This window comes from Crocuta crocuta, unplaced genomic scaffold (assembly GCF_008692635.1).
Source record: "Crocuta crocuta isolate KB4526 unplaced genomic scaffold, BGI_CrCroc_1.0 scaffold243, whole genome shotgun sequence".
NCBI classification, from domain to species: Eukaryota; Metazoa; Chordata; class Mammalia; order Carnivora; family Hyaenidae; genus Crocuta; species Crocuta crocuta.
In genome coordinates, this window is record NW_027529596.1 from 2,997,502 (window position 1) to 3,022,331 (window position 24,830).

Consider the following 24,830-nt stretch of genomic DNA (forward strand, 5'->3'; position numbering starts at 1 on the left):
TATTATTTTAAAGCATGCTTAAGTAAATAAATGTTTTGCAGATCACTAATAGCCAGTAACATTATTTGGAAGGTTTGGAGGCGATCTGGTTTGCATTAAACATATTTACACTTTAAAATGCCTTCATGAATTAAGTCAAGCTTTACTGCAAACAGATGCTAAGAAATATGGAAATATATAGAGTTTTGCTGTGTTAAGATTCTCATAATCTAAGGGATTCATTTCATAAGGTTTTCAATAACTGCCTGGCATTCTTTTTTCCAGAGAGCACAGTCGGATGAACTGGAAAAAATTGAGAAACACGGCCGATCCTCTAAAGACAAGGAAAATGCCAAGTCTCTGGACAAACCTGAACAGTAAGAACACCTCGGGACCTCGCTGGGGGCAGCGGGCATGTGGCAGCCTCTTTCCGTTTGGAAAATGTAGCATCTTCTGTACAGAATTGTCATGAGAAATATGGGGGTCAACATCTGTTTATATGACTTACGTCTCTCTTCTTCACTTGCGTTTATTCCCTTAGGTTCCTTTATGAACTGTCACTGATCCCCAACTTTTCAGAGCGAGTCTTTTGTATCCTGTTCCAGTCTACGTTTTCAGAAAGCATTTGCTCAATTCGTCGCAAACTGGAGGTGCTGCAGAAGTTGTGTGAGGTGGGTTGCAGTCCATAGAGAGTGACGATCGGGTCCTGATATTTCATTGTGTTCAGTCATACACCGCTTTCTTTTACTTACAAATAAGTTTGCAGGCTAGCAGTTCCACAAAAGACAACACACCATGACTGGCTTCAAGATGAAAGAAAAACTTGGAGACCGTGTGCTCATTGTGCCCCACGTCTGGGAATTGCTGTCCCTTCTGCTTTTGCCAAAACAAAATCACTTTCCCTGGTCCTTTTCCTTCACTAGACTTCAGATTAAATGTGATCTGAAGACATTTCATTTATTTTCCTTTTGTTTTGGAAGGGGCCTTCTACGGATTGTTAATGATTCCATGCAAATGATTTAGGAACAGCTGTATGACTCAACAGAAGACGAATAGTCTTCAGAAAACAAAGAATAAATGTTTGGCAGAAATGACCAATATTAGCATTTAAAACAACTCGTCAAAAATCAATAGTACCACTCATTCTGGTAAATCATTTTGAAAAGTAGTAAGATGTTATTAAAGACACATTTTCAGAGGAAAGAATATGTGCAAATTCCAGCTAAGCTTCATGGTTTGGAAGAAGTGAGTGTGTGCTTTTCAGGGCTAAATCTAAATTTGGAAATTAACCTATAAAACTGTGTTTTGGTTTCCCACAATTTGTGCCAAACATTTGAATTGTAGGTACAATTAGGGTGATGGCAATGCCATTCTTTTCTGGTAGTTCTCATATTACAGCCTTATGTTTTCCATGCAGTTGCATCATAGAAATGGCTCCGAATGGTACCTCTCAGTTTACAAATGTGTACCTGAATCTCGTAGGTGGTACAACTTCTTAAAGTTAACTTTGAGTAAACTAAAAATAAAACTATCCTACAGTCCAGCACTTGCACTGTTAAGTATTTACCCAAAAATACAGATTTGAAGAGGTACTAAAGATAGCCAAACTATGGAGAGAGCACAAATGTCCGTCGACTGATGAATGGATAAAGAAGATTATATATACATATGTAGATATGTATATATATGTATATATAATGAATAAAGAATGGATGATGAATGGATAAAGAAGATTATATATATATATACGTATATATGTCTATATATAATGGAATAATACTCAGGCATCAAAAAGAATGAGATCTTACCATTTGTGATGAAGTGGATGGAGCTAGAATGCATTATGCTAAGTGAGATAAGTCAATCAGAAAAAGACAAGTACCATATGGTTTTACTCCTATATAGAATTTAAGAAACAAAATGGAGGACCAGATGGGAAGGGGTGCGGGGTGAGGAGAAGAGAGGGAAACAAGCTACAAGAGGCTCTCAGTGATAGAGAACAAACTATGGGTTGAAGGAGGGAAATGGGTGGGGGATGGGCTAGATAAGGTGATGGGTAGTAAGGAGGACACTCGTGATGAGCACTGGATATTACACGTAAGCGATGAATCACTGAATTCTACTCCTGAAACTAATATTGCGCTGTATGTTAACTAAAATTTAAATTAAAAAAACATAGTTAACTTTGGAGACACTACTCTTAAAATATCCTGATAATGTGCAATGATACAGTTTAGATGTGACCCAGAATTATTATTTTGATATGAATATCTGCCACTGACATAAGATAATTCAAAGAAGACTCTGTCTAAGAGATAAACCGTTCTCTACCCTATTTTACAGACATTAAAAAATGGCCCAGGGGTTATGCAGATTCTGGGTTTGGTTCTTGCTTTTGGGAACTACATGAATGGTGGAAATAAGACTCGAGGACAGGCAGATGGCTTTGGATTAGACATTCTTCCGAAGCTGAAAGATGTCAAAAGCAGTGTAAGTATTTGCTCTGAATGAATGTAGGCAAATTGAGGATTAGAAGGTTTGTTTAGTAATAAGTTTGACTGTAAACATGTTGTAATAAATGTTTATGTTCCGAGATCAAAAATGTCTTTATGTTGTGAGCGAGGTAAAAGTATACGGCCATCATATGTTTATGATTTTGTGAATGTTTCCTCAAGTGAGTGAGTGGGAATCCTATGTTTAGTGAATAATTGAGTAGAGAATAAAAATAATTATTTTTTCACTCTATCATTACCATGTCTACTAAAATTTATCCTTTTGAAGTCTGAGGACTAATTAATTTTCATAAATTAGACAGTACTATTCTTCTCTTCTGTGTTAAGTAATGGAGGCCAATAGGCTTGTATTTTAAAAACAAAACAAAGATGAGTGAAAGTAGACTTTAAATAAAATGTAAGAGATGATTTTGTTTTTCTACATATCACATTCCCCTTGATACTGGCATATGTGGGAATGCCTAAGCCCTTTTGCAGGACTAATTACTTTTTGATCCCACTTCTATACTTGTATTTGTTTAACATTAACAACTAAGAGATTATGACAGCGCCAGTAAAAATATAAGATTAGGGAAACAACTTAGAGTTAATGTTTGAGAATGCAAACTTAGAAAATAACAGAATTCTAGTTCTCTGATAGAATCTCTCTACAGAACATAAAGGAAATTATGGACATGTTTTTATTTTATTTTATTTTAAAATTTTTAACACTTCTTTATTTTTGAGAGACAGAGAGACAGAGCATGAGCAGGGGAGGGGCAGAGAGAGAGGGAGACACAGAGTCTGACTGAGCCACCCAGGCGCCCCAGACATGTTTTAAAAATACTAAGTTTAAGGGGTGGCTGAGTGGCTTAGTCCGTTAAGAGTCTGCCTTCGGCTCAAATCATGTCTCAAAGTTTGTGAGTTCGAGCCCTGCACTGGGCTCTGTGCTGACAGCTCAAAGCCTGGAGCTTCAGATTCTGTGTGTCTCTCTCTCTGTCCCTCCCCCACTCACACTCTGTCTCTTTCTCTCTTAAAAATAAATAAACATTGAAAATATTTTAAAATATTAAGTTTAAATAAATAGTTGGCTCATAGGAATGGAAATAGTAGAACTGTTCTTCCTAGATAGTGAATATAGTTGACACTTGAAGGATGTGGAGCTTAGGGCACTGACCTTCTGCTCAGTTGAAAAGCCGCACATAACTTGCGACTCTCCCAAGACTTGACTACTAACAGCCCACAACATTCACCGATTGATACCTATTTCATATGTTATAGGTAACATATACTGTATTCTTACATTAAAGTAAGCTAGAGAAAATATTTTTAAGAAAAACAGAAGGAAGAGAAACTACATTTCCAGTATTATACTGTACTTGTTGACAAAAATCTCCGTGTAAGTGGCCCACACAGTTCAAACCCATGTTGTTCAAGGCTCAACTTGTGTCTTCCTCATAAGAAATACTTTGTTGTTGTTGTTTCGGCTGGTCAACAACTCATCTGTTCATTCATTCATACGTACACTCGTATATTTATGTAACATTCTTTCACTGAGTTCTGGGAAATATCGGTTATTACTTTTCCAAAATTGAATAAAGCATAGCCCTTTCTTGGAATACCAGCAACATATAATTTTTGCGGTTTTTATGGGTATATTTGTTCAGAAGCTAGTATATTAGTATGGCACAAGTTTTCATAGGAACCTCCAATATGTCAACATGATAAATCACATTTGTTCAAAAGCAAAAGCTCTCTTCGAAGCATTGAATAGTTCTTAACAACTGATTGTTGAATTGAAACAAGTAACTTTTGCAAATAATACTGGAATATAAATATCATCAACATAATATTTAACTTATAAAAGTTGATCTGAAATAGATTCTGATTTTCATAATTACATATGAATAAAGGATTTTCTGTTTCTTTATTGGTTGGTATATCTTATTCAATCCCCCTCTAAGTATAATGTTATTAATTTAAATAATTAAGGACTAACCTAGATAAAAATTACGTAATAAAATCAAGAAGCGAGATTTTTTTTTTATAATTTCATTTGCGTTCTCATAAGAGTTACACAAGTCTTCCTGATTTGGTTCTTGCTCTATAAAATGAATATAACTGTGCCTATTTCTTAGTACTGTTTGTGGACCTGCATGGACAGAGCTACTACTCAGATCACTCAGAATTTTCCCTCAGCTTGCCTAGCAAGCTGTTAATAGCAGGCAGTTAATAAATGTTTTGTTAATTCATTCAAGAAGTGCTAACCATTTCTTTGAAATATGTTAGGAAAGAGAAAGGAAAGTTGCTTAAATTATTAGCAAGCAAATGGTGTTCCTAAAAAATACATTGCTTTTACTATTGCAATATATTACGGCACAATGTATTATTATTATATTATGATTACTGTATATTACAGTGAAGTCTCTAAACACTGTATTATCTACATGTCAAACTAAATTATTAAAGCCTATTGCTTTTTATAATAGACGGAAAATAATGGGTTAGATTGAAGATTTCAGGGAATGTTGTTTGTCATATTTTAAAGTATATATAAAATACATATTTTTAAAAACTATAAAGACATCGTGAACTGAATGCCTTTAAATGTGCCAGAAAGAAGGTAAAAAGCTATTCTTTGAAGACTGTTAGAATAGAAACATTTCTACATTATTCTATGGAAGTATACAGGTTGCATTGTTTATAGCTGCCTGTATATTAATCCCACAATCTCAGGTGCTTACATAGCCATTTATAATATGTATTTGCACTTTTAGACACAGACATAGACACAGAGCACAAGCAAGGGAGGGGCAGAGAGAGAGGGAGACACAGAATCTGAAACAGGCTCCAGGCAGCTGTCAGCACAGAGCCTGAAGTGGGGCTTGAACTCAAGAACTACGAGATCATGACCTGAGCCGAAGTCAGATGCTTAACCAACTGAGCCACCCAGGCGCCCCTTGAATTTGCACTTTTAAAGCTCCTGCTTACTTGAAATAATACTTAACTTTATTTTCTTAATCTCCCTGCTAACAAACCTCAGTCAAATGTACTGTTGCAGTGAAACCTGCTGGTCCAGAAGAGGTAGGGAAATGCGGGCAAAATGTTTAATCGTTTCCGTGAAGGTAGTAGTTATACCTTTTAAAAATAAAGCACGAGAATGAATGAATGAAAGTTCTGATCAGAGAGGGTAAGACAGGAGAGTATTCACCACTGAGACCCCGTCCTTAAACAGTGAGCTTCCACTTGGTGCTTAGATCAGAACCCTGGGGAAAAGCAGATCTTCTTGCCGTTGAATTCCTTAGATGTAGTGGCTGCGGTGCTTTGAAATACAGGATGTCACATCTTATTCTAAACGTTCGCGTCCGTATATTAGTTTCCTGGAATCTAATTTATTTGATGCTCTGATATTTAAAAACTATCATTTTACTTACTTTTGTCTTTCTGCCTAGGACAACAGCAGAAGCCTGTTGTCGTACATTGTTTCCTACTATCTTCGAAATTTTGACGAGGTAAGACACTGTTTACAGAGATGTTTTGTTACTGTTTACTGTTGAGTGATTTGGCAGTGTTTTTTGTTTTGTCGTTGCCATTATTATATTGTTCTTATTTATACTGACCCTGATTTGCTTTACAATTTTGTGTTTTTTGCTAATCAGGATGCTGGAAAAGAGCAGTGTGTTTTTCCACTGCCAGAACCCCAGGACTTGTTTCAGGCCTCGCAGATGAAGTTTGAAGATTTTCAAAAAGATCTCAGAAAACTAAAGAAAGACTTGAAAGGTAACATACACCTAAGGAATCATTTTTGTATTATTCATGCTTTTTTAATGAGAAAAACGTCTGACTTTTCAATTTTTTTTAAGACAGTAAATCTTTAACAGCTTTGTAAAACTACATTTCTTTTAGTGTGGCAAAAGAAAAATATTACCCATAGGCTAGTTCTTTTGTGTTTTAAAAAGTTACATATATTTGACATTTAGATATTGAATAATATATTGGTTATTTGAATAGCTATCTCTTTCATCAGAAGCCAATTTGATCATCTTGTGTACACTTACACTTTATAGCCAGGAACATTTGTTCATTCATCGTTATATTGTTAAAAGACAAATAGTTCCTCCCTGTCCTCCGTGGTATACTCGCACAAGATGTTGTGTTGTTGTGAACTTCCCTGGGAACAAAAATGTTCTTTCACATGTTTGCTCAAAAACACGTGCATGCATAACATCTTATTATCAGTCACAAAGCCTCGCATCAAATCATTTCGAAGAGTCTAAAATTCTTCAGATTTCTAAATTAAAAGTAACATTTTAAAATAAAAACCATCCAAATTGGAAAGGAAGAAAAGCTGTCATCATTTGCTGAGGACATTTTATATACAAAAAACCCTAAAGACCACCAAAAACTATGATTAGTAATAAACTAAGTTGCAGGGTACGTAATCAATATACAAAAATCTGTTGCATTTTTATACACCAATAACAGACTCTCCAAAAGAGAAATTAAAGAAACAGTCTCATTACAACTGCATCAAAAAGAATAAAATACCTGGGGATAAATTCAACCCAGAATGTGCAACATCTGTACACTAGAACCTATAAGACACTGATGAAAGAAACTGAAAAATCTACAAATAGAAGGGTATTCTGTATTCATTGTTTGTAAGATTTAATATTGTTAAAAATGTCCATATTACCCAAAGAAATCTCCAGATTCAATGTAATCCCTGTCAAAATTCCAGTGGCCTTTTTCACAGAATTAGCACAAATGATCCGAAAAGTTGTAAAGAACCACAAAAGATTCTGAATAGCCAAAGCAATTTTGAGAAGGAATAAAGCTGGAAGCATTATACTTACCTCCTGATTTCAAGCTATATTACAAAGCTAGAGTAATCAGAACAGTATAGTATTGGCATAGGTCACCTGAACAGAATTGAAAGCCCAGAAATAAGCGCATACATATATGGTTGATTAATTTATGACAAAGGAGGCAAGAATATTCAATGGGGAAAGGATAGTCTCTGCAATGAATGGAATTTTGGAAAACTGGACATCCAAATGCAAAAAAGGAAAGAAAAAGCGAGAGGAAGGAAGGAAGGAAGGAGAAGAAAGAGAGAGAGAGAGAAAGAACGAACGAAAGAAAGAAGGAAGGAAGGAAGGAAGGAAGGAAAACTGGACAGTATCTTACACCATACCCCAAAATTAGCTCAAAATAGGTTAAAGATCTGAATATAAGACCAGAAACCATAGGCAGTAACCTCCTTGATGTTGGTCTCGGTGATACTTTTTTTTGGATCAGACTCCAAAGGCAATGGCAACAAAAGCAAAATAAAGAAATGGGATGACATCAAGCTAAAAAGCTTCTGCATAGAGAAGGAAACCATCAACAAAATGACAAGGCAGCTTACTAAATGGGAGAAGATATTTGCAAATGATAAATCCAATAAGGGGTTAATATTGAAAATGTATAAAGAACTCAAACAAGTTAACAACAAAAACACAAATGATCCAATTAAAAATGGGCAGAGGATCTGAACAGGCATTTTTCCAAAGAAGATATACAGATAGCCAAGAGGCGCACGAAAAGATGCTGAACATCACTCATCATCAGGGGAATGTAAATTAAAGCCACAGTGAGATATCACTTCACACCTCTCAGAATGGCTAGTGTCAAAAGGGCAAGAAACAGCGAGTGTTGGTGAGGATGTAGAAAAAAAGGAACCTGCCTGCACTGTTCTAGTGTAAATTGGTGTAGCTACTGAGGAAACAGTATGGAGTTTCCTAAAAAAATTTAAAATAGAACTGTTATCAAATATAGCAATTCTACCTCTGGGTATTTATCAGAAGAAAATGAAAACACTAATTTGAAAAGCTATACGTGCCCCTCTATCCATCGCAGCACTACTGACAATAGCCAAGGTATGCAAGTAACCTAAGTGTCCATCTAGATGAATAGATAAAGATGTGGCATGTATGTGTGTATATATAAGTAGATACACACAGAGGAATATTACTGAACCATCAAAAAGAAGGAAATCTTATCATTTGCAATAGCATGGATAGATCTTGAGTGTATTTTGTTGAATGAAATAATTCTGACAGAAAAAGACAGATCCTGTATGATTTCACCTACATGTAGACTCTAAAAAGAACAAAATAAGAAAACAAAACAAAGTTCATAGACACAGAGAACAGATGGGTAGTTGCTAGAGGGAGGGGTTTTGGTGGTGGAGAAAATGGGGGAAGGGATCAGGGTGTACAACCTTCCAATTATGAGTAAATATGTCACCGGGGCGTAATATACAGTATGTGACTTTAGTCAGTAATATTGTATTAACAATTTGAAAGATGCCAAGAAAGGAAATCTTAAGAGTTCCCATCACAAGGGGAAAAAATTTATGTTTGTTGATAGATATTCACTAGACTTTTGTGGTAATCATTTCATAATGTAGACAAGTGTTGAATCATTATATTGTTTTCCTAAAACTAATATAATCTTATGTGTCAATTATACTTCACTGATAATTTTTAGGATAAAGAGATTTTATGTGAGAAAAGGCAATGTTTATACAGAAACAGATAATTTATACCCATATTTTTTGTTTTGTATGTAAAATGCCTTTATTCCCTTTATGATCATGAGGATTCTTCTGGCAGAGCTGAGATAGCGTCAAGGTGTCTGTGTAAGCCTCCTGCTACATGTGTTAAGCACAGACAGGGAATAAATAAATTTATGTGAGATTATCATTTGACGTTGTATTACTAGATAAAGAGGCTTGATTACCTCTGTCCTTAAATCAAATGTGATATCACATTTTAAGAGATTGTATCCCAGTTTTGAAATATTTATACAAAAATTGGATCTATAATCAAATTTATGAAGTTGTTACATTTTCATCACGGATACTTTTATATGGATTTAAATCCACAGAGCAACATTATATAGTTTGCTTATATTTTCTAAACACGCAATAGCATTCATTTATAGTCCTGGTGAATGTTATGCATTTGCTAGTTGCCATGGATACCCGAAGATACAAGTATCACAGCCAAGGAGGGGTGAAATTATGTCTCTTAGATGTTCTCCTTTAGAGCCTCAAATCTGGGTGCTCATTGATTGAACCCAAGAATGACTACCTCATTTTAAAAAATACATAAAACTATGTTACATTTGTAGAGTACTCTGTTACTATGTTTTTAAGAATGATTTCTTAAAACAACAGGAAACCCAACCATTTCTGTGTAGTATGTCTTATACTTCATAGTTTGCCAGGTATCTTGGTTTGCTTATGAAATTCTGCTTCCTGTTTCTCTCTCTCTCACTCTCTCTCTCTCTCTCTCATATGGTGCTGGGGGCATTTCTGGAATATCTGGAAAATACTTCACACTTTGATCAACAATTCAGTCTTGCGAAGTAGGATTTTGTAGTTTACCAGTGATTTAATAAATGAGTGGAATGGTAGTCTTTTTTTAAAAAGTGTTTATTTTTGAGAGAGAGAGAGAAGCAGACTACAAGTAGGGGAGGGGCAGAGAGAGAGAGGAAGGCACAGAATCCCAGGCAGGCTCCAGGCTCTGAGCTGTCAGCACAGAGCCCAACGTGGGGCTTGAACCCACGAACCTTGAGATCACGTCCTGAGCCGAAGCTGGACGCTTAACCGACTGAGCCCCCCACGCACCCCAGAATGGTAGTCTTAATACCAGGGAATTTCCGGTTTGGTTGGTTGATCACTGTGGAATGTTACCTCATTTATTTTTCCATCTACATAGTTTCTTACTGTAGTTATTAAATATACACGTAAGTCATGAAAATGCCAAGTTCTCACAAGTCTTAGGGTTAAAACAAGGGAACTAGCACACACCAGAGAGTGGTTTCTTGTTCATCCATCTTCTTAACCAATGTGGTTCACTACACAGATTAAACATCATGGCAGCATTTGAGCCGTTTTTAGTACTTTAGAGAGTTGGGAAGGTGATGATTTTAAGCCCTACATTTTATACTTTCAATTGGGGTAAGATCAAGTTTTCTAAAAAAGCCTATTCCCTCAACTATCACCGATAGTATTTGCTAAAACGGTATTTCCTCATTTGTCTATGGATTGTTACAATTTGCTGCTCAGGCAGTGGGAAGGGTCATGACCAAATGAATGTAAGAATTGCTGGGTACGATGAAGAGAACTTAAAGAGTTCCCTGAAAGGAGGGTTGGCAGCAGTTCCCTGATTTATTTGACCACAGAGTACTTTTTTTCACAAGTATTTGGTAGTTTCTCTAGTCGGTGGAACACATTATTTATTTATTTATTTATTTATTGTTTTTTGTTTTTTTACAAATAGTTTATTGTCAGGTTGGTTTCCATATAACACCCAGCGCTCATCCCCACAAGTGCCCTCCTCCATGCCCATCTCCCCCTCCCCCCCACATCCATCAGTCTCAGTTTGTTCTCAGCATTCAAGAGTCTCTCATGGTTTGCCTCCCTCCCTCTCCTCCACTATTTTTCCCCTTCTTCTCCCCCACGGTCCTCCGTTAGTTCCTCCTAATCCTCCTATACGTGCAAACACATGGTATCTGTCGTTCTCTGCCTGACTTATTTCACTTAGTATAACACCCTCGAGTTCCATCCATGTTGCTACACATGGCCAGATTTCATTGTTTCTCATTGCCATGTAGTATTCCATGGTATAGATAAACCACATCTTCTTGATCCATTTGTCCGTTGATGGACACTTAGGCTCTTTCCATGTTTTGGCTATTGTGGAGAGTGCTGCTATGAACATTGGGGTACATGTGCTCCTATGCATCAGCACTCCTGTGTCCCTTGGGTAAATTCCTAGCAGTGCTATTGCTGGGTCCTAGGGGAGTTCTGCTGTTAATTTTTTGAGGAACCTCCACACCGTTTTCCAGAGGGGCTGCTCGGTGGAACAGATTTTAAGAAATACAAATGTAGTACCATGTTAGTAACAGAAGTATGGTATTTTCCAGTGAGGAGCTCACAGTGAAAGTGGAGAAATGAAACTATAGTTTATGAACTAATGTAATTATATATTAGTATTCTTATAAAATGAGATTAGTTGAAGAGCTATTTACACAGGCTGTCAAACTGTGAGGTATCCTTTAAATACTGACCAAAATCATAATTTAATCATACCTGTTATGTTTTACTTTTCCAAAATGTGAGTTTTCCCATTCGGGGAATAAAAGATATTTTGTGACACAATAAAGGAAATATTAAGAGCTGAAATTTAAATTCATTTTCTGGGAAAGTTTTAGCATGAATGTGGCATTTCATGTTAACAAGGCATAAAATAAAATTGCCTTGTGTCCCTGTTGGAAATGAAATGGGTATAAATCGATATGTACATTGATTTGACTAGATGGGTGTCAAATGGGAGATTTTTGGATTATGTTATTTTTGATATTATTTAAATTAATGTCTACTTTGATAAATAGACCATTAAATGATTCCTTCTAAGTGACCAAATTAGGTAATTCATTTAGGAAAATTCAAAAATTCAAATAGCCTGTTCACTTCAATTCATTCTTTTTCAGAAGACAGTTGTTTTAAGAAGGTTTAGAAACTGAGCTGATGTGTATACAGAGCTTATCCCAATGGTTTCCACACAATAAATATTGAGTATTTATAAGGAAAACATAGAATAAACGATGTGATTAGTTTGATAAAAAGGAAGACTGAGAAATAATGTGTTATGGCTCGGGCATCCTAATAAAACAACTGAATCTCATTTTAGCATTTTATAAGAACATCCGCTAAGCTTGGTTTCTATGCTTGTTCCCAGGATTTCCATAGCTCCTCGGGGTGCTCCCCTGGCTCTCTGAGCTCAGTGACATGTAGTTTGTTAAGCAACCTGATCTGCTTTTGATCTCTTCTGGCCGTCAGCAGCTTTTCTCGATGCAGTCATGCCAAATGATGACTTCTGTTCCAGTGCTTTTCTTAGTTAGAAATTGTAGCACTTGCCACATGACCTAAATCAACTCAGCATGTACAAGGCATTGAGTAATTAAGTTACCGGAACTGGGCAAGAATGTTCTCAGGCAAATTATTTCTGTATCCTCCACCCCTCCCCCTGCCTTCAATACCAGCCTTTAAAATGTTTAAAATTAATGAAGTAGATCTTCAAATTGAAGCTATATCTCTGTTCAGAGATATACAGGAAAATCCAGTCTTTAAAATTGTATTGATTCACCTTTGTTTGTAACAATTTTATTTACAATTGTTTATTTCTGATTTTTTTGTTTAAGGAAATAATGATATAAACTCAATTCAAATGCAACCAATAGCTTTTCAAAAAATAACATTTTGTTATAATTTTAAAATGAGTATCAGTGCAGCATAGGAATAATAGACAATATTGAAAAGTGTGGAGAAGAGAGTATGTTTATCTGTGGTTCTACAGTCTGATGATAAATAATGTTAATATTTGGTATATTTTTATCTGGTATATTGCGTGCATATACCATTTGAGCCGTGATACATATAATTTTTATCCTTTTTATATCCCTTACTTTACATTGGGTCATTTAATTAATTCACTCTTACATTCTCTTTTTCTGGTTCTCTGTTGCTTTGACTAATTTTTCAGTGTTCTCCCTATGAATCTTCTAATACATTTTGGAAGTCATAGGTAGTATTTCTATTAATTTCTGTAAATTAATTATTGAACTTAAATATTTAACATATTTTCTTAGTTTATATAGCTTTTTGGCATACTATAAATTGTACTTATTTTCCCAAATAAGATGAGAGTTTTAGAATATTCTATCTAATAATTAAACTCCCATCTTTCTTCTAGTGTTTTTTTCAGACTTCTAGTCCCAACATTTTTCTTCTAAAAATTACTAATGTTTTATAAGCCTTACATAATAGTATTTATCAATATTAAATCAACCACTATGCTACCACTTTTAGTTCCATTTTACTCCATCTTATTTGGTTGTTCTCTCACTGAGTGTTTGTGGGTCTCAAAGACTTAGTCCGAAAAATGCTATAGTCTTCATACCTTCCTCAACATTGTCTTCTAGTTCATCAAGTCTCTCTTTAACTCTGTCCAGTCTGATGTTTGTAATAGCAGTGCAACTAATCGTGATCTATTTGTTTCCAGGATTTCTAATATGATTTTTATTACATCCTCCTTTATTTTTGAAGTAATTTCTAGTTCTTATTTTGGATATTATCATTCCTTTATCTCTTTGATGTTTAAAAAATATATTGAAGACCTTTTTGGATTTTCTATAGTTTTTGTTTCATCTGAAATTAATCCATCCTTCATTTGTCAATAGTTGTAAGCTGTTTTTCTACGCGTTAGTTTCATTTTGGTATTGGAATGTTGACTTAAAACACATGTCAGAAAATTACAGCCTTTGTAAGTAAAGTTCAGTTGGGACATAATCATACATACTCAATTATGTACGTGTTGTTTATGATTGCTTTTGTGTAACAAGTTGAGGATTTGATTGTAACTGTCTATTAATCAACCTGTCTCTTGCTCTCTCCCTTCTCCTGACCCCCCAAATCCTGCATTCTCTCAATTTTTAAAATTGTTTTGACCTGGTCTATTTTTGGCTCCCAGGCCAGAACCAAAGCTTGTATTGGCAGCCTGGGGCTCCTGCCCTTTGCCCACATAACGTACATATACATGCATATTAGGCTTATTGCACATTCAATATCAAGCTAGTTAATGACTTAGCTGAGGTTTTGCCTGGAAAGCTGTGCCTGCCTGTGCTTGCTGCCCCAGGCACACAGCTACATGTGGACTGTAGCTGTTTTCATCCTCCTTTCATGATTTGGGGAGCTCATTCACAGCTCTGGGCTTTCCTTTGTGAGACTGGTTCCATTTCTCGCTGTGTGAATTCTCCCTTCACCAGTCTCTACATAAGCCAGGATCTTTACCTTTTTCTCTACGTGCACATTCCAGTGGCCTCTTACTTCAGCGCTGCTTATTAACTTGGGCGACTCTAGTATTTCTGGTCCAAGGAGACATTAACATTTTTCAAAACATACTGTGTTGTTTGGTTTTCTCTTTTTATGTTTTCATTTATTGCTACGTGTTTGCAGCAGAAGGGAGGCTCAGCCTATGAATTCATCATTCTATTTGACTAGACATCTGTATTCACTTTTATAGCTTACATGTTTTTTCCCACTGAAAATTATAACATGAGCATTTTCCCAAGCCATTTAATACAATTCAAAAACCATTTCAGATGATTTCATAATAATCCTTCTTCTTATGAGTGTGCCATAATTTAGTGAGTAATTTGATTCTTGTAAAAAATTAGACTTTTACCAGTTTTCCCTACTCTTAAGAAATATGTTGAACATCTTTATTCACAGTCCTTTTATTACATCTCTGATTATTTCCTTAATATAGTATTCTTAGAATCATAATTACTAGATCAAAACCAATGAACTTTTTTTTTCAGATTCTTGATGACTTAGTAGGTTTAGATTGTAAGGAATCTTAGAGATATTATAGTCTAATACCATAATTTTCATTCAACAAATTTTCATTAAATAGAGAGCACAAATAAAAGATAGACCCTATGTGGTATAATAAATATTTTTTAGTGATATAAGTAACATACGACAGAACAAGTTTTCATTAAATAGAAAGCACAAATAAAAGACACCCTGTGTGGTATAATAAATATTTTTTAGTGATATAAATAACATTCGACAGAAACACAGAAAAGGTCATGATTCAATATATTAAAATTAAATATATTAAAATTATATTTAATTTGGACTTTGAAAGATCAGTAAAATTCTGTCCAGGAGAAAGAAAAATACAATTTCAAGCATGGGAAAGAGCATGAACAAAATCACCAGAGTTGCAACGATTTCAGCTTCGATTGTCTATTGATCTCTGAGGCCAGGTATTTTTTAATTCATATCAAGTTTACATCTGAGGGTAAAGAATATTCACACCTGAATTGGCTCATTACAGCAGAATTCATAAGTAGGGTCAGAATTGTGCATAGATATGGTTTGAAAAAGCCCAAAGCCGGTAATTTAGGTACACCTTTCAAGGTAGTTGCCTACCCCATGCCAGTGTTTTAGATGCATTAACTCAATTTAATTTATGGGATGTTGATATTATCATTAATCCTCCTTTAGTGATTAGGTAACTACAAGTTATAGATATTAAATACCCTGCAAAGGGGAGCTGGATTTGAACCTGGGGAGCCCAATCCAGAGCTCATCCTCTTAACACCAACACTAATATTGGCCCTTGTTAAGGTTTACCGAATGGAACCCTTCAGGAGAGATTTGACATTGTCTTTAGCTCTTACAACATACCTGACATGATCCGTACTTAGTAAGTAAGTAAGTAAGTGAACCAATAAAGAAATGGATGGTGAAATTTGATAAAACTAGAGCATAAGGTGTTCAGGGTGTGTGACTGGAGGAAGTCTAGGCATACTTGGGAAAGGTCTTGAGGACTGACGGCCGAGTTTGGACTTGATTGTGCAATCATTGCTTAAACATGGGAATGCTTTTAGGCAAGAATGCAACACACTCAGACATGACTCTCCGAAAGCCCCTCATAAGGATTTTGTGAATGATGGTTTAGAGGGGAGACTAGAAGGAGGAGACCTAGCTAGTCTTAGATGTCGAGTGCATAAGCTAAGTTCTTTGTGGCTGCAGTGAAGAGAAGGAAATGTTACAGGACTTTTCCAAGGTTTTGGAACAGGACTCTGTAACTGCACTGACATATACAAGGCAAAGAACAAAGAGGTTCAAGGAGGCTTTATGTTTCTAGCTTGTATACCTGGATGGATGCAGAACTATCACAGAAGGGAACACAGGAGCAGTTGATCGGGATGACAAGTAGTCTCTGACTCATTTTAGACATGTGAAGGTCCTTCAGAACTTGAGGAAGTTACGTCAAGAGTGAAGTAAAAAAAATACGCAAGGGGCATGAGAAGCCCACGATCCTGCTGTGACTTGGCTAAGATAAGAGTTCCAAGCTGAGTTAGCATCAGACACCCAAGTTCACACATTCCTTTCAGCGTGCTTTCCACCGCCCACCTAGATTTTGGTCCAGCATACCTCACCCACATACAGTGAGTTCTATAGCCCACTTGCTATTACATCTAGAATTGTCATCCCTACTAAAAATCAAGAACACTCAGTATTAGAATGATACAATTAAAAATACCTATCCTAAGGTCTAATTTAGTTAGAAATAGGTGAGAACCTGAATCTTTCAAATTAGAGTGTGCTTTAGCATGGCAAATCAAAGAGTGGAAGGGATACTAATAGAATCACACATTAGTTGCTGAGTCTATTATTTTCTTTGTTTTTTGGTTTTATATTATTTTTTATAAGGCATTTCTGTGTGCTCTTCTCTTCTGTTGCATCATGTGTATCTATCTCATATAATGTAACTTTTTTACAAGTAAGCTATCAAAGTTTCACTTTCCTTATTTTTCCCTGAAATTGTGGAGCTATATTTTCACTGCATGTAGTTTTCCTTTTTGGAATTTAGTATGTATCAGACGTGTCTATAAAGTACTAAGCCTGGTCTGTTTAAGTCAGCAAAGCTTATTCAAATATGTGTCCTCCTCAAAGGCAGCTGGATTCAGAACTGGCATTTATTGAGCACCTTTACTCAAGATACTTTGCTCAGTTCCTAGGAGGAAAAGATGAAACATAAATTGATCATTGTACTTCAGAATGTATCATGTAGTAATTACAAACAGGTAATTACACCATAGCATAGTAACGATGTTGACAGAAAGCAGAGTGGAAGGGGAGCCTGACGCTGACTAATTGGTTAAGGAAGGCTTGAGTTAGGAATTGCTGTTAACAATGGAGTCATGATTTATGAATACTTTACAGGTGAAAAACTTGCGGAGGGAATTTTGAACAGGCAAATCACCAAGTTCCATGGCGTGAGATGAATATGTTCCTGGAATTGTGAACAATCCTACATGAATCAATTACAGGCTGAGTGCAGGGAAGTAGAAAGTGATAAAACCATAGAGCTCTGTGGCGACCAGATCACCAAAACCAGCATAGGCAGGCTGGGCAGGAAGACTGGAAATGGAGGAGTGTATGTGGGCCTAGAATAAGTGGGAAGGAGAATGGGGTGGGGGGGGCAGAGAAGCATTTCAGGTAGAGGAAAGGTCCAGAAACCCTGTATACTCAGAACACAGTGAGCATGACGTAAGAGAGAAAGCTTTCTGACCATGTAGAGTGTACACACTTTATGGCTTTACATCGTATCCTAAGTGTAATATCCAGCCCCTGGAAGATTCTGCTTCTGGAACTGGAGGAACATGGGGTATGTTGTGGAAATCTTGCTCCAGCAGGCATAGAACTGGGGAGAGACCAGTTATGGAGGAACTCAAGTAAAAGACGATAATGGTTTTGACCCAGGCAGGTACTGAGAAGATGCAAAGAAACTGACAAATCTTTCTAATGTTTAGGGGCAGTGAGGGCGATGTAAAGCAATTGTATCACTCCGTAATCTCCTTCGTGTCAACACCATGCGTGTTGCCATAATGTTTTGCTGTTTGAGGTGTTTCCATTTCTTTACAAGAGCCTTGAAAGACATGTTTCAGCTTTTGGTATTTTTTCCAAATTTAGTAAGCGTCAAGTATCTTTTTCTCTCTTCTCATCCCTCCTTTACCCCTCCATATTAACATGCACATGCACTTAATTCAAATAAACATTTTTCAAGATTCTTAGAATTTTCGGGGCGCCTGGGTGGCTTAGTCGGTTGAGCGTCCGACTTTCGCTTAGGTCATGATCTCGCGGTTCGTGGGTTCGGGCCCCGCGTCGGGCTCTGTGCTGACTGCCAGCTCAGAGCCTGGAGCCGGTTTCAGTCTGTGACTCTCTCTCTCTCTCTCTCTGACCCTCCCCTGCTCACCCTGTCTCTCTCTCTCTCTGTCCTAAGAAATAAATAAAACATTAAAAAAAAACAACTTAAGATTCTTAGAATTTTCATGCTAACTCTTTTGAAACTGTCTCCATTACTTTCAGTGGTAATTTTGCTAGTGGAAGGGGGAGTTAATGAGAAGAAAATCAAGTCATCAGTCATTCAATTCTAAGATTTTATGCCATTTCTTCATATTAGAAAAACCTAATAAATTGTACTTTCTCATTTTTACTAATCACTTGTTTTTCTGACCGCAGCTAATTAAAGGTGATTAGTTCTCTGACATTTTGAGTTAAGTTATATTTAATTTTATAACTTACCCATGATTGTGTCACAAAGCATACTTTACAAAAATGTTTTTCTTTTCGTGGAACCTAGATTAATTCAAAGATGTAATATGCCCTTTTGCACAGGGACCCAGTATGAGCAAATTATCACAAGCAATCATAGTCTTCCCGTATGTAGTATGTGGTCACCATGGGTTTAAAGGCATTTACAACAATCTCCATGCAAATGCCTCGTTCACTGTGACGGAGGCTCTGCAGTTATTTCTTTGTTTAAAATTGGCAAACTCCTCCTCCTTCTTCTGTACTCAGCTAAAGTGATTTCTCTCAGGAAGCTGTCTGAATGCACTTGCCCAGTAGGAGATCACTGATAAAGCTACACTGGTTGTTATCTAAATGAGATTTGCAGAGATGCACGACAGCATGTTAAATGTGAAAGTGTAAGTCTCAACTATCTCAGGATACAGATTAGTAGTATACTTTTCAAAATTATAGAGGGGCACCTGGGTGGCTCAGTCAGTTAAGCATTGGACTTCGGCTCAGGTCGTGATCTCCCAGTTTGTGAGTTCGAGCCCCGCGTCGGGCTCTGTGCTGACAGCTCGGAGCCTGGAACCTGCTTCAGATTCTGTGTCTCCCTCTCTCTCTGCCCCTCCCCTGCTCACGCTCTGTCTCTGTCTCTCTCTCTCAAAATAAGTGACCATTAAAAAAATCTTTTAAAATTTTAGAAAAAGAATGTGAAATATTGGCAAAGATGTGGATTAGTGAGAACTCCTTTACACTGATGATAGCAATATAAATTGATGTGCTTTATTTTGAAGCCTTTAAGGTTGCGTTGTCTCTCAGCCCAAGGGCGGGATATAGGGAGCAGATAGGACTCTTCCAAAGTATTTGTTAAGTTTGTTTCTTAAGTTGGAAATTGGGTGTGTGTTATGTACATGCTATGTAGTATGGTAGCTTTAATAGTTTTATTTAAGAGGAAATAAAAATAGGGAACCACCCAGGAATCTGTTCAAATTAGACTTGAAATTTAATCATCTGGGCCACATGAATTTAAAATATGTGATTACTCAGGCTTCTGTATTCTTTTTTAATTTTTTTTTATGTTTTTATTTATTTCTAGGAGAGAGAGAGAGAGAGAGACAGCGTGAGCAGGGGAGGGTCAGAGAGAGAGGGAGTCACAGACTGAAACAGGCTCCAGGCTCTGAGCTGGCAGTCAGCACAGAGCCCGACGCGGGGCTCGAACCCACGAACCGCGAGATCATGACCTAAGCGAAAGTCGGACGCCTAACCGACTAAGCCACCCAGGCGTCCCCAGACTTCTTTATTCTTTCTGGAGAAATTATATAGCTTAGCAAATTCAAGAGTAAAAACAACTAAAGAACACATAAAACTTAATTAAAAGGACAAGCTATGTTAAATAACTTTAAATATATGTTTGGTGATGAATTGTACTCATATAAAGCCTTTTGGGGGGAAACATTAATCTAAAAAACTGGCATATCTTCTGGGGAACAAATAACCAGACTTTATATACAAGCAGTTAATAAAAGTACATTAAGTACTTAGTGTCAGAAAGCTGCTGAGTACCTTAGGAAAAGATAATCTGTTCATTTTGGTTTATTGCTTCTACTAGTGACGTCAGAAAAGCAGAAACCACGCTTATTATTTTAATAGAATTAATAGAGAGAATTAGGTTAGCACATTTTGGAGGACAGAAAAATCAAAAAGGGAATGCTCAGGTAAATATCGGTAGCGCCTGTCATCCTAGGGCTAGGGGAGCCAAGTGAAGAGGTTGGGGTTATCAAAGAACTTAGAAATTCCCGGAGAGTGTTCCGTGGGACTGGAGAGTCCTCTGTGGAAAGACAGTGTGACTTGGGCAAAGAGGACCTGAGCAGCTTGAATGGAGACCCCTGCAGACCTCCTGGGACCGAGGACTCAGAGGAGGAATCCCACAAAGCTGGATTAAAGAAGGCAGGGAGAAAGACCCCTCAGAGTTGGAATCGGGGAGCTCAGTGCTTCCTGCAGAGCCAGAACTGAGGAGTTTGGAGAGAAGGGGCTCCACACAGCTGGGATTGGGGAGATGAGAGGTGAGGGTCCACACAGCTGGGACTGGGGGGCTTAGCCAGTCCTGCCTGGCTGCATTGGTGCTTTCATGGGGTACAATGATGCTATATTGGGGCCTGTGAAGACAAGTCAGGACCTGGAACCACCTACTGATGTTGGGGGAGGAAAAGGGTCCGGAGATGGAGCTCAAGGAAGCAGCACATTACGTCAGCTGCTCCCCTGCGCTCCGCCAGCCCCTCCCTTCCTTCTTGGGGAAACCAGTCAGGAAGCCCACTGGCAAAGGTAAAAGGTAGTTTGCTGAGTCCCACTGTCCCAGACCTCAGTATAATGTGTAATTTGTGGGCTGAGAGACAACAACTTAATAACAGACCTACTGTTTACTTATTTTATTATTTAACTTTAATTTATTTATTCGCATTATTATTCTAAGGTGATCCTACATGTTTCTCTTATGGGCCTCAGAGCTGAAAATAACTAGAAGAGATTTACATACAGTTTTTGGAGATCCTTAGGCCATCCTGTTCCCTTCTCTTCTCCAGCTAATATTTCTTGATGCCGTCTTCCCACTTTACAGAGCACTGCTGCTTTGTAGACACTCTCACACGTGACTGCATCCAGTTCCAAAACTGAGAGAATAAAAAATCAGAATGAAGGATGGATGGGCGATTCTGACCAATATGCAGTGCCGTAGAAAGTGCTGTGCCTGTCTGAATAGCGCACCCCGGTTAATACTATTCCACGCCTTGTTTGGTTCGAATCGTAGTTGGCTCGTCAACTCAGTTATCCCTGTGATTTGTGGGTCATTCTCCACAAACCTCTGCCACCTGTGCTATGTATGTATGTTCCTTGATTCTGTGTCACAAAGTGTAGGACTTTGTATGTGTGTCTTTTAAAACTCACGGCCTCTGATAAGCCCTACGGTTTATCAAGAACGTCTCAAATTCTTGTACTGTGTTCTAAGACTTGAAACTTCACTGAAGTTTCAAGTGAATTTTCTAATTAATAAAAGTAAAAACAGAATGACAAGTTAATGTATATTGAGACACTAGTACAGGCACTGGGCACCTCACGTACATTAACCCTTGCACTAAACTGCCTCATGTGACGGTTTCCATTTCCATGTTGCAGATGAGAAAACTAAGGTTAGCAAGATTCAGGAACTTTTCTGAGATCTCTCAGGTAATGGGTAGTGAATGAACAGTTAGAATCTATTCTCACTTCTGAAGCCTGGGTTCATGTTCTTGTGTGTTGCTTCTTTATTTTATAAAAAATACTTTCAATTTCTCCCATTTACATTACTAGAATTTTAAAGGGTATCTGGAGACACTGGCTTTCAATCCATAAGATTGGTAAGAGTCCTAAGTATAACTTTCCATTCAATTTTCCTCTTAACTACCGGGGAATGTGGAAATGATTGCAACTATATTGATAAATTGTTTTGAGTTCCCAAAATAGTTTATTTTTTTTCTTAAATAGTTTATTGTCAAGTTGGTTTCCATATAACACCCAGTGCTCATCCCCACAAGTGCCCTCCTCCCTGCCCATCACCCCCCTTCCCCTCTCCCCTACCCCCATCAGCCCTCAGTTTGTTCTCAGCATTCAAGAGTCTCTCATGGTTTGCCTCCCTCCCTAAATAGTTTAAAATACTAAGTTGGAGTTAGTTCTGTCTCTCTCTTTCTTTTTAGATCTGTTTAGGAGACTTTAACAATTGCCCAAACTTAAAACCTATAAATTCCCTAATAAGTTGTTGACTTCATTCCATTTCTTTCTAACACTTACTGTTCCTTTGAATGATCGACTAGCTTGTGCATCCTTAAGTATTTTAATAACTAACTCTACATCTCAAAGACTTCATAATCTCAGGATTTCTTCTGATTGTTCTCCTTTCTCACTGCTTATATGCTTCTCTTCTTTTTTTATGGCTGTTTACATACCTCCTCTTCCTTTCATTATATGAATTTAGGAAATTCAATACTGATAAAACTTTGGAGCCCTACCACTTTACTTTGCTTTAAATATCTTTTGCTGATTCTGTGTGCATAGGCCTAAGCTAGAAAACATTTCTGCTTGGAGATGGCCTGTCTTGAATTTTGGCTTCTTAAGCACTAGAAAACATTGCTTTACATCTTGAAAACAGACACATCAGTTAAGAGTTTTACTCCTCAGGGACAATATGCTTTATTTTTGAAATTATAAACTACTTCTGTACTACAATGGAGCCCACTAGCAAGACCCCTTTCCTGTGGCAAACAACACCCTAATGGCATCAGTTTCAGTTGATGGATGTTACTCATTGCAGCTTGAGTGCAGGAGACGTTTACTAAACTCCTCGATGTCAGTGAGCACCTGCCATGTCAGTTACCGACTCCAGTTCCAACGTCAGAATTGGAAAATATTGGCAACCATAGTAACGACACTGCTCCCGAGACTCTCAGGTACTGAGATTTCTAGGCCAGTCGTAGATACCTGCAATTATACCTCAAGTCATCATCTAATAATGGCGGGGGGCAGCCAATATGGAGCCAGGCACCTGGCCAGGCCAGTATTGTTAAGATCATGTATGAGCTTCTCTGACAGTCACTTAACGCCCTTAATAAATATTATCACCTAGTCCCGTGATTTAACTGTATCCTTAGGAAATGTCAGAGGCTTTGCTTCATATAAGTTCATATATGCAGTACATTAGAGTACATTATATAATACTTTCAGTTTTGTGTAAATCACTTTGATACTCAAGACATAACATTTTATTTGTAGTATTTAATGTTAAAGAATTCATTTCCACAATTCCAAAATATTTGAGCAACTTGATAAATTCTTGACAATATTATGGTTAAAGATGTACATATTTGAAGAGTTCTAGAGCCATGTGTCAAATATTATAAGCAGGTCAGTTTGTGGTGAGGGTGCTTTTATAGTTTTATTATAAGTTGCTGCATCTGTCATCTTAAATATGGTTTAAAGCTATGAAGTAATAACCTTTTACAACCATCTTAGGAAAGTTGAATATTTCTACTTATTTGGAAGAGTAGAGCTCGTAAGTCATCTTGAGAAATCTGCCTGGTAACCATTACCAGTGTGTTACTGTCACCCTGAAGTGCCAGTCAAGCCATCAGCTAAAGAGACACTTCTATCTGCAGCTGTACAGCCTTCAGACTCTTAAACTGAAGCCAGATGTCTAAGAAAACCAAGTTTTACAGTCTCTGCGGAGCACGCTTGACCATTCTTACCCTTCTAAACAAGAATTGCCCTGGAGACACTAGCCCCAGGTCCTTTGGTTAGAAGTCTTAAAAGTCCAAGTTAGGTAGCTGGGACATGTTATCCTTTGTTGTTGTTTGTTTATAATTTTTATTTGATATAAATCAAACTTGCAGACAAGTCGCAAGATAGTATGCGAATTCCTGTATATTCCTGCCCTAGACGGTCAGCTGTTTATCTTTTTCCCATTTGCTCCATCATTCCCTCCCTCCTGTTCTTTACGCACAGACATGTGTATATGCTTGCTTGTGTGTACACATATGGGTGTGCATGGTTTTATTTTTCTGAACCATACACCAGCAAGCCAGGGATAACATGCCCCTTTACCTCTCAGTATTTTAGTTATATATTCTAAGAACCTGGGCATCCTTTTATGTATACACAGTATAATGATCAAATGCAGGAAATTTAACATTGATAAATACTATTATAATCTACAGACCATATTCAGAAGGGTTTTTTTATAGCTATGTTGCCCAATCGCTATTTCACAAACTGCTAGATGCAGTTTAAAACTAAATGTTTTAATGTCTCCTTAGGCTTCTTTAATTTAGTGCAGTTCCTTAGCCTGTCTTTCTTGACCATACTATACTTAAAGACTGCTTATTTTATTTTATTTTAAAATTTTTTAACATTTATTCATTTTTGAGACAGAGAGAGAGAGAGAGAGAGAGCGAGTGAGCAGGGGAGGAGCAGAGAGAGAGGGAGACACAGAATCCGAAGCAGCTCCAGGCTCTCAGCTCTCAGCACAGAGCCCGGCGCGGGGCTCGAAACCATGAGCAGTGAGATCTTGACCTGAGCTGAAGCTGGACCCTTAACTGACTGAGCCCCCCAGGCTTTTTTTTTTTTTTTTTTTT

The 24,830-nt window shown here is 37.3% G+C and overlaps 1 protein-coding gene across 1 annotated transcript in view; it reads left to right on the top strand.

Annotated features, from left to right (window-relative positions):
• The window catches only part of FMN2 (formin 2), a 433,801-nt gene that overhangs the window by 302,700 nt on the left and 106,271 nt on the right, over window positions 1–24,830 (top strand). The window contains exons 15-19 of the mRNA XM_077761768.1: window positions 265–356; window positions 521–650; window positions 2,323–2,469; window positions 5,924–5,983; window positions 6,131–6,251. Coding sequence (XP_077617894.1) covers window positions 265–356; window positions 521–650; window positions 2,323–2,469; window positions 5,924–5,983; window positions 6,131–6,251 — 550 coding nt within the window. The remainder of the gene's footprint in view (window positions 1–264; window positions 357–520; window positions 651–2,322; window positions 2,470–5,923; window positions 5,984–6,130; window positions 6,252–24,830) is intronic.